General features: G+C 37.3%; 1 protein-coding gene across 1 annotated transcript in view; it reads right to left on the bottom strand.

Moving 5' to 3' along the window:
- The window catches only part of myo10l1 (myosin X, like 1), a gene marked incomplete at both ends in the record, with an annotated part of 58,069 nt that overhangs the window by 14,099 nt on the left and 27,621 nt on the right, over window positions 1–16,349 (bottom strand). Inside the window, 19 exons of the mRNA XM_081380522.1 lie at window positions 442–543; window positions 667–796; window positions 886–1,010; window positions 1,116–1,196; window positions 2,344–2,452; window positions 2,550–2,632; window positions 2,791–2,859; window positions 2,954–3,046; window positions 3,240–3,306; window positions 6,277–6,377; window positions 6,473–6,619; window positions 6,775–6,893; window positions 7,609–7,738; window positions 7,830–7,936; window positions 8,047–8,131; window positions 9,374–9,512; window positions 9,599–9,733; window positions 10,421–10,608; window positions 15,529–15,687. Of these exons, the coding sequence (XP_081236648.1) occupies window positions 442–543; window positions 667–796; window positions 886–1,010; window positions 1,116–1,196; window positions 2,344–2,452; window positions 2,550–2,632; window positions 2,791–2,859; window positions 2,954–3,046; window positions 3,240–3,306; window positions 6,277–6,377; window positions 6,473–6,619; window positions 6,775–6,893; window positions 7,609–7,738; window positions 7,830–7,936; window positions 8,047–8,131; window positions 9,374–9,512; window positions 9,599–9,733; window positions 10,421–10,608; window positions 15,529–15,687 (2,169 nt within the window). The remainder of the gene's footprint in view (window positions 1–441; window positions 544–666; window positions 797–885; window positions 1,011–1,115; window positions 1,197–2,343; window positions 2,453–2,549; window positions 2,633–2,790; window positions 2,860–2,953; window positions 3,047–3,239; window positions 3,307–6,276; window positions 6,378–6,472; window positions 6,620–6,774; window positions 6,894–7,608; window positions 7,739–7,829; window positions 7,937–8,046; window positions 8,132–9,373; window positions 9,513–9,598; window positions 9,734–10,420; window positions 10,609–15,528; window positions 15,688–16,349) is intronic.

Here is a 16,349-nt window from a genome sequence, read left to right as displayed (position 1 = left end):
TACCAAAACACATCTTAATACCAGGTGTAAACAGGGCCGAGATAAGCACTAACAAGCAAAGATTAGGCATTTACAAATATATACAAAAAACTTTTGCTATCATAAGTTCAAAAACATAAAAACAAATCTTACCAACCCCAAACTTTTGAGCAGTAGTGCACATTTCTAAATTTCTTGTATTATTCAATGAGGAAAAACAATTACTAGATAATGGGAAACTTGAATAAAACCTAAATGTAATATAGGGTGACCAGATGACAAATCAAACATCTGGACAGGCTGGAAACTAGACCATCAAGGCAATGCGTGTGTTTTGAAAAAGCTGGTGATATGTTTAAATCCAAAATAATATTAAACAAATGTTGTGTTTTGAAATGTTTTGGAAACCAAATGGAATCTAATGTAATCTGTGTAAAAACCCAAGAAATACACACACCTGGCAGTATATCTCAAAAGATAGGCTCGTATTATCAGTCCAGCTTTGCTTCGCACTTCATCTCTCTGCTTCTCCAGCTTCTGCTCTAAAGATTCCTTTAGGAACACCTAGGGAGCAAAGGTTATCACAGGTTAGTGCCGTCAAACAAAACACAAGTGAAAATGTGCCTACCATTAATTGAAAAGAGATATAAATAAGCACATTTATAGAGAAAGATGTCAAAGGTATACCTTGGTCTTTCCAAACTGCCACTCCTTCTTGGTCCTGTCATGGAGCGTCAGCAAATCTGTGCTCTTCTTTTTCTCATCTCCATTGGAAGCCACAGATGCATTTTCCTTCTCCTTGAGAATGATCTTATACCTGATGTACACAACCACAAAATCATAAACGTCTCCCAGAAAACATGAGCCAACAAAAACTCATGCATCTATTTTTGTTTGAACCCTTACCTGGTAAAGAAGTCTTTAAAGGTGCGTCTGACAGGGAATCCAGCTCTGCGAATCTTTACTGTCTCCAACATGCCAGAGTACCGCAACTGATTCAGAACCACATCTGGGTCAAACTTGTTTGGGTTCTATAGAAGAGAAACAAACATTATTACAATTTATAATGTGTGTGGAATAACATCACAATTTATTTTTTAAATTGCATTCTGATTGGTTGATGTGACTGCTCTAACCTTGTCCATGTTGGGTTTAATGCAACGCACAAAGAAGGGGTTGGATACACTGAGAGTGGCCATTAGAGAATGAAGAGAGTCCTGAAGGACAGAAGAGACAACCAAATGTCTTAAATCACTGACAAGTCGAAAGGGGCTGCAAGTAGGGTGACCACCCGTCCCGCTTTGCATTGTACCGCACAGCATTTTCACCCCTTGTCCCGTACGTCACATATTGAGAAATTGTCCCACATTTCCATCAGTCTGTTGGTTTTTAATTATCATATTAAGAAAATGTGCATGCGTTCTTTTGCCTTTTTAAGAAAGCATTTTATTTATTCTTTTTGCGGCGTAGTTTTTCACATATAACAAGCGCCAACAGCGCTTCGTCAGAAGTACAAATACAACAGCCGTTTTTAAAATCCTATCCAATGGTTGAAAAGAAAGGAGTAAACACGGTCACTAGTAGGTTGTGACGGCTGTCAATCAAAATGTGGAGCGGTGATTCGTTCCATGTGTTCCCTGTCAGAAAACAAATGGATAATTCGGTAAATTAAATTTTTATTCAGAATAGAATAATGTGAGCCTCCAGTATGATTTTAATATTTGGTTGGCATGTGCTGTTTTCTTGTGTTTCAGCCAAGTTTGCTCTCTGGTGCTGGCGGAGAACAGAATGTATCAACTTGTTGCCTGCTGTGGTTGTTTTAATTCACATCCTTTCTAAAAATATGAAAGTTTTTGGTTTAATATATTCTTAATATACAAGACTGTCAATGAACTAATTTCATGTTGTTTTATATTTTATTTGTTCATTAATTATTTTGTTGGATTTAAGTTGGACTTGGTCAGAACTGTTTCAAAAATAGTTATCTGCATGATGCCAGCTGCCTTTGGGCTCAGTGATGTTGAGTTTATATGACATGTAAAATAAAGACATGTTAAATTGTGATGTAATTGTGTTTTCTGGAAGGGACTAAATAACAAAGTATTTTTTATCAGCTGAAAAGCAGAATACAGATGTTTTTATTAAGTTAGATAGACATTAAACAGTTTCAGGTTATGTTTTAGTGCTGGTAACATGTCCCACATTGTCCCACACAAACTTAGTAATCTTCCCACATTTGGTTTGTTTGATGGTGGTCACCCTAGCTGCAAGCAATATGTGAATAAGACACTGACTTAACTGACTAGTAAATCTAGTTAGGTCTATTATTAATATGAAAGTCTTGATTTGGAAGCTATATCTCACTCTGAACTGAGAGCTGACAGTGGGCTTTTTTCTGGCCGTGCCCATCTTCAAGGTCTCCTCATTGTTTCTGCTGCTCACTTGCTCAAACAGATCATAGATGAAATCCAATCTGCACACACACAGAATCACTCACAGGTTAAACTACACAAGAACAAAATTGCCTTAGCGTGTGTGTGAGTTTGTGAATTTGTGTGTTCGTGTCTTACCTACTATCCTTCAGCATGTTCAGTATATCATCTCTAAATGTGTCTCTGTTCTTCTCTAAAATCCCCCTCACATCATATAAAACCTATAAAAAAAAAGACAAAATATAAAGATTAAAAAAGGAAGACAGGCAAACAGACAGACTGACTGACAGATAAATACACAGACAGACAGACAGACTGACTGACAGATAAATAGACAGACAGACAGACAGACAGACAGACAGACAGACACTTTGTATACCTCTCCAGCATAGTGCTTTATTCCAAACTGATGGTCTGCCAGTCTGGGTTTCACATAGTAGGGATTAGTCTGTGGATAAACAACCTCATTTGTAAGTTTATTCATGTTATGCCTGGTTGAACTGTATCATGTCCCTGGCTTGTATGATGAGAATATAACTCACAGAGTGTCTGCCATGCAGTTTCTCCAGCAGGGTGAAGTCAGTGCCTTTGGGAAATCGGCTCTCCTCGTTAACCAGAGCTAACATGCCCAGTTTCTGTATAAACACAACATTAGATAAGTGTTAATTAACACAAAACTGAAAACCTACTTATAATAAATAATGAAATACTTATAATACTGAAAACCTAACTTATAATAATCAAATTGAACTTTGATTGAATGAATGCATAAATAGTCCGACTAAATTAAACCAAATTGTTCCCAACAGCTAACCATGATTAGATTACCTTTTCAATTAGATCCAGACATTCTGCATTGTCCATCCAATCAATGGCTTCCCAGTGAATCCCTTCCCTGTATGACAGAATTTGTTAGTTATATTATAAAAAATCTTTTGAAATGCTTAAATTGTATTTGTAATAACTTTTCAGGTGATCTGGCACTTAAGAGATACAATACACATGTAAGAATAGATGTAACAGCAGACCAAATCGATGTTGATGGTGTTCTGCAGAAGAGCGATGGCATCTCAGATCATTATCTAGTCTCATGTATACACCATTAAGCCAAGGCTGCAAAACCATCTCCCTGTTACAGATATGGTAGAACAATCACCTTTACCACTAAAGATTGCTTTATAAATAATCTTCCTGATCAGTTTTAACTCCTCAACATACCAGACAGCTTAGAAGAACTCAATATTGCAAGAGAAACTATTGACTCTCTTTTCCAGCACTTTAGACAAGGTTGCTCCTTTGCACTTAAAGTGCACCTATTGTGGTTTTTCAAATATTCCCTTTCATGCAGTGTGTAAAATAGCTGTTTGTGAATGTAAAAGTTCTGCAAAGTTGTAAAGTCAAAAGTGCACGATAAATAAAGCTATTGTCTCCCAAAAGAAAGAATCGACTCAGAACCACCTAAACGAGTCATTTGTAATTCGAATCTCACTGCGTAAGGTTCTACGTCACTAGAAAATACATTTGCATAATGTCAACGTATGTTGTACGTTGTCCGATCTGCTAACTTTTCAACTCTTAGAACACAACCCTAGGTATTTATTTGACACAGTGGCTAAATTATGAATTAAGACCCCCTGATGAACAATTACATTCATTATTTGCTATAGGAGAGGAATAATTGTCAAAACTTGTCAAATCTTTAAAATCAACAACATGTATGTTAGACCCTATACCAACTAAGCTACTGAAAGAGAAGTCCAGAAGTCCACAAGAAGTCCAGAAGTTCCAGAAGTCCTTTTCTTAATATTGTTAAATCATCATTATTAAATCATCAAATTTTAAGCTGGCTGTTATGCTGGCTCTCATTTAAAAAAAAAAAAAACACAAATTGATCCTAGAGAATTAGTTAATTACAGACCGATCTCGAATCTCCCTTTTCTGTCAAAAATGAGCCAGATACTTGTGAGCCAGTATCCTCACAAGTATGTTCCTTCTTAGAAAGAAACTGTGTCTGTGAGGATTTCCAGTCAGGATTTATACCGTATAATAGTACTGAGACTGCTCTTATTAGAATTACAAATGATTTGCTCTTATCATTTGATCGAGGTTGTAGCTCTCTATTAGTGTTACTGGATCTTAGTGCTGCATTTGATACTATCGACTTCAACATCCTTTAAAATACGACTCGAAAGTTACGTTGGCATTAGTGGAATTGCATTGGCATGGTTCAAAACATTTATCTGACCATTATCAATTTGTAGCAGTAAATTAAGAGATGTCATATCAATCACAAGTGCAGTATGGAGTACCACAAGGCTCAGTACCAGTACCGTTGCTTTTCACCCTGTACATGCTGCCCTTGGGAGATATCATTAGGAAGCATGCCGTTAGTTTTCACTGTTACACTGATGATACTCAGCTCTATATATCTTCACGCCCTGACGAAACATACAAATGCACAAAATTAACGAAATGCATAGTTGATATAAAAACAATGGATGACTAGTAATTTCCTACTTAACTCTGAAGAAAACAGAGTAAATATCTGAACCTGAATATCTGATATTTTAAATATCTGACCAAAAACCTCAACATGTAATAACCTAGAATATACTGACTAACTCTTGATGGCTGCTCTGTCAAGTCTTTATCATCAGTTAGGAACCTGGGTGTGCCAAAAATGTGTGTTCTAAAAATTCTGGCCAGTTGATAAAACCTAGAATGTCAAAATCGACTGCAGGCGGTAGATCCTTTTCCTATTTAGCACCCAAACTTTGGAACAGTCTTCCTAGCATTGTTCGGGAATCAGACACACTTTGTCAGTTTATATCTAGACTAAAAACACATCTCTTTAACCTGGCATCCAAATCCATTAAATGATTGTTAAGCTGCATAATTTAGGTCAACTGGGAACACTTCCCATAACCACAGATGTACTTGTTACATCGTAAGAAGAATGGCATCAACGCTAACATTTGTCTGTCTGTCTCATCCTTATCCAAAGGTTACCGTAGTCAGCCGGATCCGGGTCGTATCCAGATCAGATGGTGGACCTGCACCTAGACACGACCTCATTGCAGCACTGAATGTCAGCAGAGACCATGTCTACTAGACAATCCCTTGAGAAGGCCTCGTCGACATGATAGCCATCGGCACAGACCCTCAGCAAAGACCACAAGAACCAGACAAGTTCTCTGCACAGACCCCTATGGCCAGCATCGTCTCCATACTGGCGTGATGAATCCGATCTTCAAGCAAAAGGAACTGGATGAAAAATATTTGAATGGTATTGATCCTCAATCTGACTTCTGACTTGTGATGCAGCCTGAATCATAAATCACACCGTGTTCGTTCGTTGGCCAGAGGAGAACTGGCCCCCCAACTGAGCCTGGTTTCTCCCAAGGTTTTTTTCCTCCATTTCAATCACCTGATGGAGTTTGGGTTCCTTGCCACAGCCATCTCTGCCTTGCTTAGTTGGGGACACTTAATATTCAGCAATATTACTGATTTGACTGTACTGACGCTATCGGATGAGAACTCATCTTAGCTGGATGATGACATCACTGTTTTCTACAGAGCTGCTTTATAGCTGAACTGAACTCATTTCATAATTGATGTACTTTACACAGTTATTAAACCGAAATGAATCAACACTGAACTAATTTCAACTGAACAATGACTGTTTACTGTTGTCTTTTTAGAGCTGCTTTACAGCAGTTGAATACTGTTTGCATCATTGAATCGTTATTGTCCTGCTTATCACTGTAGCGCTACTTTAAAACAATCTGTATTGTATAAAGCGCTATAAATAAAGGTGACTGGACTTGACCAAACTTTTCATGCACTCACGGATGTCAGTCTTTACCTGTTGTACTCCAGTTGCTCCAGAGAGAAAATATGTTTGTTGAAATATTCTTGAAGTTTCTCATTAGCATAATTAATGTTGAACTGCTCAAAACGGTTCACCTTCAGAACACAGAAACACTTGTGTTAGATCTCAGTAAAAATATCATGTGTGTCTATCTGTGTGAATGAACATGTGATCTGTAGTGGCCTCACACCTCAAAGTTCTCAAAACCAAAGATGTCCAGGATTCCAATAGACTTGAAATTATCTTTGCCCTTTATCTTCTGATTAATTCGCATGATGATCCACGAGAAGCACTGAGAATAAAGCGCCATGGCAACTGAATCCCGGGAATCTATCGCCTGTCAATCAAAAATGAGAAAAGAAAATGGACAAGTGGAGTCAGAAGAGAATAACTGTCAAACTATTCAAGTTTTTTTTTTATAAAAGCATGTCATTATGAGAAAGTGTGCATGTATTCATGTGTGCATGTATATAAATATATATATGATTGTACCTGCTCCACTGTGAGTGGAGAGCAGATCTCTTCTCCTCTGAGGATCATGGAACGCTGGGTCAGAACCTCAGACAACTGAAAACTGTCCAGGCCCAGGAGCTCGCTCACATTAGTGACAACTACAGGAAGTAGAGAAGAGAATTACTAACAAACACGTAATAGTGACGTCTATGTAATGGATAATCCACGGCTAGGTGTGCATTACATGGTTTTAATGCACTATGTAGACGCAAAGAACCACCCAACGTTAATCAGAGGGTTGCCGGTTATTTTTGTCAGCTACTACTTGTTAGATTTAGCATCTGCACGCTTTAAATCAGACACAGAGATAAAGTAGTGTGGCAAGATTACATTTATTTAATTGAATAATAACATTTATTTTAATAAATTATTGATAGAGCAAGAGAGAGAGAGAGAGAGAGAGAGAGAGCTGAGAGATGTGCATGCGAATTACCTGCATCTGTGTAGTGTCTTTACTAAGAATGAAGCTGTGAGTTTAATTACTTCAAAAACAGCAACGTTACCACCTAGTTGCTGAGTAATATAATAAATGTAGCAAAGCTTATTTATTAATAAAAGGCATGCAGGGGCAGAATTGACAACAAGTTTCTGTGCTCCTGAATGTTTCTGTGTGTGTTCAAAGCATTCTCCAATCTCTGTGTGCGAGTGATATGTGCGTATGTGTGTTCTGCAATGAAAGCAGTGCATTAATATAGAACAGTGATTAAACTGACTGAAACTACCTGTGCATTATACAGTTTGAATGCCCAAAGAATTGAGTATTCTGACAGACCATGGTATATCTATCAGTAACAGATGAATGACACCTCTCACCCTGTTTGGTGGTGATCTGCGCGCCCCCTGCTGTCATGAACTCCACATTGCCAAGTTGCAGAACTCCAGACAGCAGTTTAAACATATCTCTGATCTCTTCCTCTGTGAACTCCATGACCTTCAGAGCCTCCTGAAGACAAAAAGAGAAAGAGAGAATTAATCATTCTGCTCTTAGTTTTTTGTCTACCTTAAGAATGTTAATCTATTTGATTTTTTTATACCATGACGTCATCAAAATGCTGCTTGTCATCGAGACTGCGGTCCTTCACACATCCTGACTGACTCAGGTAATGAAAAACCTCAGGGGAGTCTTCAAGAAAATATGTCTCTATAAACAGGGACATATATCATTCAGTCTGTCAACATGAGTGTGTATTCTAGTTGATACTAACATGCCAGCGTCATCTGCGTTGTGGAAATGCATGTGTGTTTATTCACCCTTTTGGCTTTTGCTGGTCCCAGCCAGCAAAGCATAAAAGATGTGGTAGTTTCTCTCCCCTGGATTCTGCCTAACCACTCGATTCTGGAACACAGATCAGATCACATATGATGAGTGGGCGAGAATCTCACTTTGGCAGACACTGTTTCTCTGCAAAATAGGGGAGTGATTCTGCCTTTGACAAGATATCAGTGCCAAATCGTATCAACAGAAAAATGGTTGGTTTTATACTGTGAACAGTTGATCACAGAAGACTGATTTCTGGTAGCAAGGTTTACCTTTTCAAGCAAATCTGAAGGGGCAAGAATTAAGGGAAATACAGTTGCATGAAACTGTGCTTATAGTAAACTGTACTGTGTGAACATGGTTAAGCATGTTACCTTAGTCACTCATTCATTTCAATGGCAGAAATGTGGGGGGAAAGAAAGAAGTTACAACAACTGAACTATACCAGGCAAAACATGAAATGGTTGAAGTGCGTCATTCTACTGTATTTCAGTAAAAATGAATGGGTAACTATGGTAACTGGGATTTGTTTTACCTAATGAGGAGAGGTGACATACACTTGTGGAAAAAGAAGTACACTTTAGTACAGTAATATCCTTTTAAAAGAATACTTAACTGTGAACTGAATGTAGTGTTTTCTGACACTTAATTGTATTAAATAAAAATATTTATATTATTTATATTAAATGCAATTTCTTGAACTTGCATGTTGCATTTTCACACACTTAGATTACTTATTTACATCTTTATATGTAATTTCCTAATTACTTGTATTGTTGTTGAAATATGATGTGTACTGCCAAATGTATTGACAAGAAGTCATACACTTTAATTTTGATTGAAATCTATAATGTATTTAAATATATTTGTAATTACAAATTTGTAATGTTGAAGTTGCAATTTAACTTTAAATGTAATACTGAATAACACAGTAAAATTAAAATGATAATCAAGTAGTTTTCGTGTGCTTTAGTATGTTAGTCAACACATCAAAGTTTACAGTACTTTTCTAAAGCATGCGAAATATTATTAAAACATGTAATTTAGGGTAAAACTTAATTTGAAATGATTGCAAAGTGCACTTTTTAAATTATACTTAAATGTGTTAAACACAGTCATGAAAGTTTACTCTCTTTAAGTACATTTAAGTGGCGTTTTATTTCAGTAATATATTATTATATTATCTGCAAGTTTTTTTAAAGTACACTCAATACAAAGTGTACATTCAATACAATTAAGCTCACTTCTTTTTCACAAGGGTAAGGTACCATCTGTAAAGGTCAAGATATCTCTGTATACAAAAACAATGTATTTGAATACAGTGAGGAGGATACAGTCGACGATGCATCCTCCCTGGATGTTCCCGCTTTGAGAGAAATGAAGCTGAATGAATTTCCCAAAACGACTAGAGTTGTTGTTGTAGACTGTTTTGGCATTCCCAAATGCTTCCATGATGGGACTGCACAAGAAAGAAAAGTATAAAGGTTGTGCATTTGAGTGTGCATATAAATGCTTAGGCTGTGTGTGTTGAGGCATGCGCAATACCTGCTCTGTACGATGGCTTGCTCCACGCGCGTGCTCTTCTCCGTAGGAGGTGTCCCGGCAGAGTTTTGGCTCATGACAGACAGGAACTGCAGCAGTAGTTTGGTGCTTTCTGTTTTCCCAGCTCCACTTTCACCACTGTTAAACACATGCATACACACATTCATTTATGACCTTCACCTTCACACATTTGTGTTACCCTGATTGAATTTGCAATGCTGTGAAATCTGATAGCAGTTTGTGGCAAAAGTCTAAACCACAACTGCTCAAACTCAGCCTTTAGGTTTAACACAAATGAGATTAGTACACTGAGATAACATCTAATAATGGATCCCCATCAGTTCAAAGTCAGTGAATAAGGCCTAAAGCATTCTAAACCTTCCTCACATTATCTACATGCTTTAAAACAAGATACAAGTGACACAAAGCATCACTGATTTTTTCCAGGTAGAAGTTATAGAGTGTGATAACCCTTGCTGTTTGGTTTCGGGAGTTTTGTGATTGGTTGCTCCACCCACAAATTATTTCAATTTGCAGTCCATTGGGTATACCTCTCGCAGTGGTTCAGACGCTTCTTTAAAAGAGACTGCCAACTGAGCCAATGGGGGACAGGTTCGGGACATTGTTTGTGTTGTGTTTTGGTTTGGTTTTTCTGAGCACTTACAACACTGCAACCCTCGATTACACACTGATGTTACTGACGATAAATGATTTTATTATTGGAGAGCTACTTTTTTGAGACTTTTTTACTTTTATTTTCATGCTTGTTCTGCAGGTTTGTCAGCTTGACTAAGTCAAAAAAAAGTTTGAAGGGCTTTGTATTACCTGATCAGCACACATTGGCTATCATGCCTCTTCCATAAGCAGCGGTAACACTCATTGGCAATAGCAAAGATATGTGGTGGCAGCTCGCCCAAATGATGCTGACTATAAAGCTCCACTGCGGAGAGATCGTACAGCCCTCCGATCTGCTTATAAGGATTCACAGCCGCCAAGATAGAACCTATGTTAGTCTGAGAGACAGAAAAAGAGAGGCAGTAAGTTAAGGACTATTGAAAGCCAGCAAGTAGTAAAACAATAAAACCAGCAAATTGAGACAAATGTACACATTTGTGATCAGTGCACATTTTAGTTTATATCCACAAATGAAGGGAAATTTAAAGGGAACTTTAACAATCAGTATGTGATCAGGTCATATTTCACATTAGAAGCTAGTTGTGTCAGGGTCAGTAGGTCATGAGAGGATTGTGGATGAAGTGTCTCCTTATCAATGCGCACTGTAACAACTTAAATCCATCTCTTTTAATATTAAATGCATCAGTACATGCTGGTCTTTGTAATGTGTTTACGTGCAGGTGTGTGATTGCAATTTTTATATATTGAGGCTAACAACACCCATGCTCACTGGCCACCAGCAGTAATATGACTTGCTGATCTTAACAGTGGCGCAGTGATAAGATTAAATTGCGACTTTCCTGGATGACTGGAGAGTAGCCAAACACAACACTGTAGATGCTACTCAAGGGGAGCTTGGATAAAAAAAAAAAAATCTATTGTAGGCTTGTAATAATCACTGATTTCATACATGGCTATCATCAATTGCAGTGGTTATCAACTCTGGCCAGTGTTGCCTCCTCTTTTCAATGGAAAGAAGTTAAAACTTGCTCAAAAAGTAGCTAAATGTCGCTACTAGATAACGTAATGCACCAACTGTTGGCACTTTACATCTGTTATCTTACCTAATCCGTGCTCACATACTGTATTTTTATACAATATATAGCCAAATGCCCAATAAAGCTGTTCTCATTTACATATTTTCTGTCAGACAATGGAAAGAGTATGATATAGAGACTGATGTTAACCAACAGTCCAAAAAGACGCTAGTCGCTTTTTATTTTTATTTTTTTAAGGTCTTAAAGGTTTTTTAAATTGGTAACGCTTACTCTGGCCCTCGAGGTCCACTTTCCTGCAGCGTTTAGCTCCAACCTTGATTCAAACTCACCTTCCTGTAACTTTCTAGTAATCCTGAAGACCACGATTAGCTTGTTCAGGTGTGTGTGTGTGATTAGGGTTAAAGCTGAACTCTGCAGGAAAGTGGACCTCGAGGGCAAAAGTTGAGAACCCCTGATCTACTGCAACTATTTATGAGGTGTTAAAAAAAAAATCGCAAACCTGTTAAGAAGCAAAACACACGATTTGAAAAAAAAAAAAAGCGATGCTGATATTGTACAAAAATCATAATGGATCTGAAAAGTGTGTCAATGTTGTCCTTGCAAAAATTATTTTGTCGCTACCACCCCAAGATGGGAGTCATTCTCATTCAGGTCGGCTGTGTCTCTGTCTCTAAGATAAATCAGATAACCGCTTGCTATCAGTCATCAACCCCAATACATGCATCCTGGGAAAGGTAAATTACAGTTTCCATTTACCAAGATGGGATCACATTCACTCCATTTAGCACAACATGACACAAATCTGCAGTCTAAAGCAAGATCAACAATACAGCTGATAAAATAAAGCCTTGCATGCTGTTTTAGTTTTATATTCAAATAACAAGGAAATGTATAAGCTAATTTCAGACACTGATAGAGATATGTTATTTAAGCTCTAATAAAACACATCACACTGACCTTTGCTAATCATAAAAAAACATCCATACATAATTTCCTCTACTGCATATGAGAACTGGAGCTATTCATCATACTGTGTCTCATAAGGCTTGCAATTTCATTACCAGCACAAATATAAAGAGATAAACAACAATACAGCTATTATCTGACTTGTTAGAGCAGGTTATTGGACCTATGATCCTATGAATGGCATGATGTGTTTGAGGTATAGATGATTGTCTGATGTTGTTGTCTCTCTGTAGTAAACTAAACAGGGCAGGTCATGTTCACAACTGTTGCAAGTAATTACCTCTGACACTGGGACTGATACTTTATAAATGGTGCCTCACTTTATCACTTGTTCTGGGTTTGTTAAAACCGCATGATGGAAGATTAAAAAGAATCTGATGAATAAAAGCTTTGTAATCATGCTGAAAACTTTCAATATACTTGACTCTGTCCCAGTAAATTACAAAGAGGGATTTACTGACTCTTTTTCTATAGATTTTGCAAAGGTCAAGCTTGAATGTTTGGATCATAATTCAGACTGAGTCATGTATGAGTCATACAAGCTCCTCCAGACCACAACTCTAAACCAGCGGTCTGTGACGTATGGATCTGTCTAGACAAATGAGGTTCCAGTTCCAGTCCTAGTCACCCGATCACATGACCCTTCTCTTTGGCAACAGACTCTATAGCCCAACTGTACTCAAACTTTTTTAGTCATGCCCCCTTTTAAACCTGTAAAAAACTGTGGCACCCCAACACCGCACCTCACCTCTGACAACCAAATAATTTCAAAAATTGAAAGATTTTTTAAGTTGATTAAGCTGCAATGAAAAACACTTCACTTTCACTGTGTCTACAACAAAACCCATTATAATCAATGAGCACGTTTACATGCACACCAATATGCTAATAACTCACAAAAATGAGCTTATTGAAATAACCCGTTGTCCGGATTTACATGCAAACCAATAACCCGACAACGCAAATAAATAGCGTTTACAAGACTTAATTAATAAATCAGGTTATTTCCCGGTAGTGACATCAAAACGTAATAATTTCCGAATCTGACTGATATATTTCCTCCTCCCTTACTGCAAAACTCTCGCTTTGTCTGGATGCGCTGTTACATATCACACATGCGCACTTCAATAAGGTTAATGAGTTAACATGCTGGGCGAAATTGGAGTAAGGGGACATTTATTCTTAAGACGTTTATGCCCTTACTCCGATAAAGGAAATTGTCGGCTTATTAAGCATAATTGGGTTAAGAGTGTGCATGTAAACACACTCAGCGATTCTGTCTGCACTGGATCTGGCACGACACAACAAATCCCCGATAGTAAACTGATGCCCTGTTCTATTTATGTCATCCTCCAAGTGTTTGCGCTACTTGACACAAAGGACAAATGGATTTGTAAAGGTCGCTTTTTCGCGCCCAGTGTAGACAGCTTTTAGCTTTTCCCCACGCCACGACATGGCAACGGTTGCTTCTGGTGTAGACGTTTGTGCTGCTGTTGAAGGGGAGTGGTGAGTACACAATAGCAGCTTGTGATGTCGTCCACTGATGAGGTGCTTTTCTATGGGAAGGGTCTTCTGTGTCAAGCTTGTTTAGGCTGTGCGAAGTCATCGGTCTAAAGAAGGAAGTAGAGGAATTGTCGTTTGGTGCCGCTTTATAAAAAAAGTGCCATTCACATACTCAAACGCTGTTGTTGCCACTGTTGAACGCTGTTTTTTTTTCCTTCTTTTTTTCTGTCAATCCAAAAAATGTCCCGGAAGGATAATGAAGGATAAAAGTGCGTTGAATTACCCAAAATTACATCACACGGACAGGGCGCAGACCATCACGGAACGCAGATGGTCAAAGTATTTTGGGCTTTAGTGCACCGTGGGTCACTATTCACTTTAAAAATGTAAGGTTGTTTGATCGTTAATAGTCGGCTTCTGGATTTGGTTATTCACTTGTACACTAAAACTTAATGGTAACTGAAAACCCAGTTTGGGATGTATTAGGCTTCGGATGTTTTGGTTGAAGAAGGAAAATTCCTTAATCAAACAGGGTTTCCTTTCAGTCTCAGGCTGAGATGTTTTGCGTTAATATCACTGTTAAACTAAGGCAGGAAACTCCAGTTCCTCTCTTAGTCAGTCAGAGAGCAGTCCACCCTAAAACTCAGAATACAAAACAACACAGGATTGATTACACAGGAAACAAGGAGTGAACACTTAGGCATTATCTGACCTACTTTTTCATAAAGTACTGGCATGAAGAAAAGTGGAAAGAATCCCTGGTGAAAATGTGCAAACCTGTAATGATTTATATTAGGCTGAAATCAATGATACTGACAATCATTGTAATGCTTTCATGTAGAATATCTAGATCCTTGTTTGTTTTTTTCTTTTATTGGCCTGTAACCTATGAATAGAGTGTAAAGGATGTGATGGGGAAACAAGATCAGGAAATGATAAGCTCGACTCAAACTAACAGTGCCCACTTTAGAACCACAGCTCAATGTGTTGAATGATGAGTCCTAAACAATTCTACAGCTTTGATTAATCATTCATTTTTTACTCTTGTCTGAAGACAAATTCTATTGAAAAACAATCAAATTATAATATGCATATACCACTTATGAATTTTAAATAGGAGATAGTTTTGCATTTTCAAATTCGTTTTTTTATTTTTCTACTAATTTCAAATGCATATTATCTTTCAGTTTTGTTTTATTTCCAGCATTTTCATTGTTACCATTTAGGTTTTATTTCTTATTTATGTAAATAAATAAATATTTATATTTTTAGTTTGAGATTGGTAAGATTTTTTTATGTTTTTTAAAAAGTCTAATGCTTACCAATATTGCATTATATTAAGTATCCTTATTATTGCAATTTAAAATAACTTTTTTTTTCTATTTTAATAGGCCACATTTTAAATAGTAATTTATGATGAACTGAATTCTCAGCATCATTACTCCAGTCTTCAATGTCACATGATCCTTCAGAAATCAGACTAATATGCTGATTTGATGCTCAATAAACATTTCTTGATACAATCGTGATAGATTTTTCCAGGATTCTTTGATAGAATCACAAGAAATAGAAAATTCAAAAGAACAGTCCTTAAAATAATAAAAATTAAAAGTTTTTATTGTTTTTAAGAGGACATAAACTGAAGACTCTGAAACACATTCATTATTGTAAACCTATAAAATTCAATTAATTTATTCAACTAACAGAGGTGTTTTTAAATCATTTTTGTTGCATACAATAATAAGAGGTCTCATGGAGCATTGTGAGGTCAAGTGTCTGTAAGATTCTTACATAGATGCAGTCTTTCTGGTACCGCTGATGAAGGTTGTGCATGATGGCGGCCTCATGAAGCTCTGCCAACATGGACATGTCCTGCACTCCATCAATGCTGCTCTGGTCCATTAAGGACACCTTCTCCCTGTTCACCTCCGCCTGCTGCAGGTACACCACCTGAAAGACAGAAAGAAAAAGTGGGCTAAACAAAATAACAGAGCTCTCACATTCCCAAACCGCTGATATACACACAGATGCATGAGTAGTACATCAAAAAAAGAGGAGAGGATCTTGCCTGGGCCATTTTAAGGGAATGCCTCAGTTGAATAATGCATTAGACAGCAGGGTTTCCGCATTTCTGTTCCACAGAGTTTCAGCGTGCTGAGGCCTTTCTTTACCCTTTATACCCAACAGGCACTTCTTGACAAAAACACCAGACATTTTGCCAAGCAGAGCACAGTCTGGCCTATTTAAACTCAGCAAAAATGTAACTCTTAACAATTGAGATAAATGTAAACCTGTGTACCTGGGTGCACAGTTAGCATTAAAAATGTTTCTGAATGTGTAATATGCCGATTATCATTGTCAGTGTTTGAGACAGGAATTATGTTAAAGCTGAAGTAATTTTGTTGATAAACTATAAAATTATATATTTCTTCAGTTATAAAGTTCTCCAATAACAGCTTAGAGTTGGCATGAAATGGAAATTCACCCTATCTGTTTTCTAAATGCACGTCATTGATTTTATTGTGAACGGTTCATCCGTGTATATGTTTCTTTTTTTGAGCTTGTCTTTTTTTACTTCTCTCTGGTAAAGTATGCCGGACTTCTCCAATTAT

This window comes from Scardinius erythrophthalmus (genome assembly GCF_964197995.2).
Source record: "Scardinius erythrophthalmus genome assembly, chromosome: 12".
Lineage (NCBI taxonomy): Eukaryota > Metazoa > Chordata > Actinopteri > Cypriniformes > Leuciscidae > Scardinius > Scardinius erythrophthalmus.
This window is presented reverse-complemented; position numbering and strand designations above follow the sequence as displayed.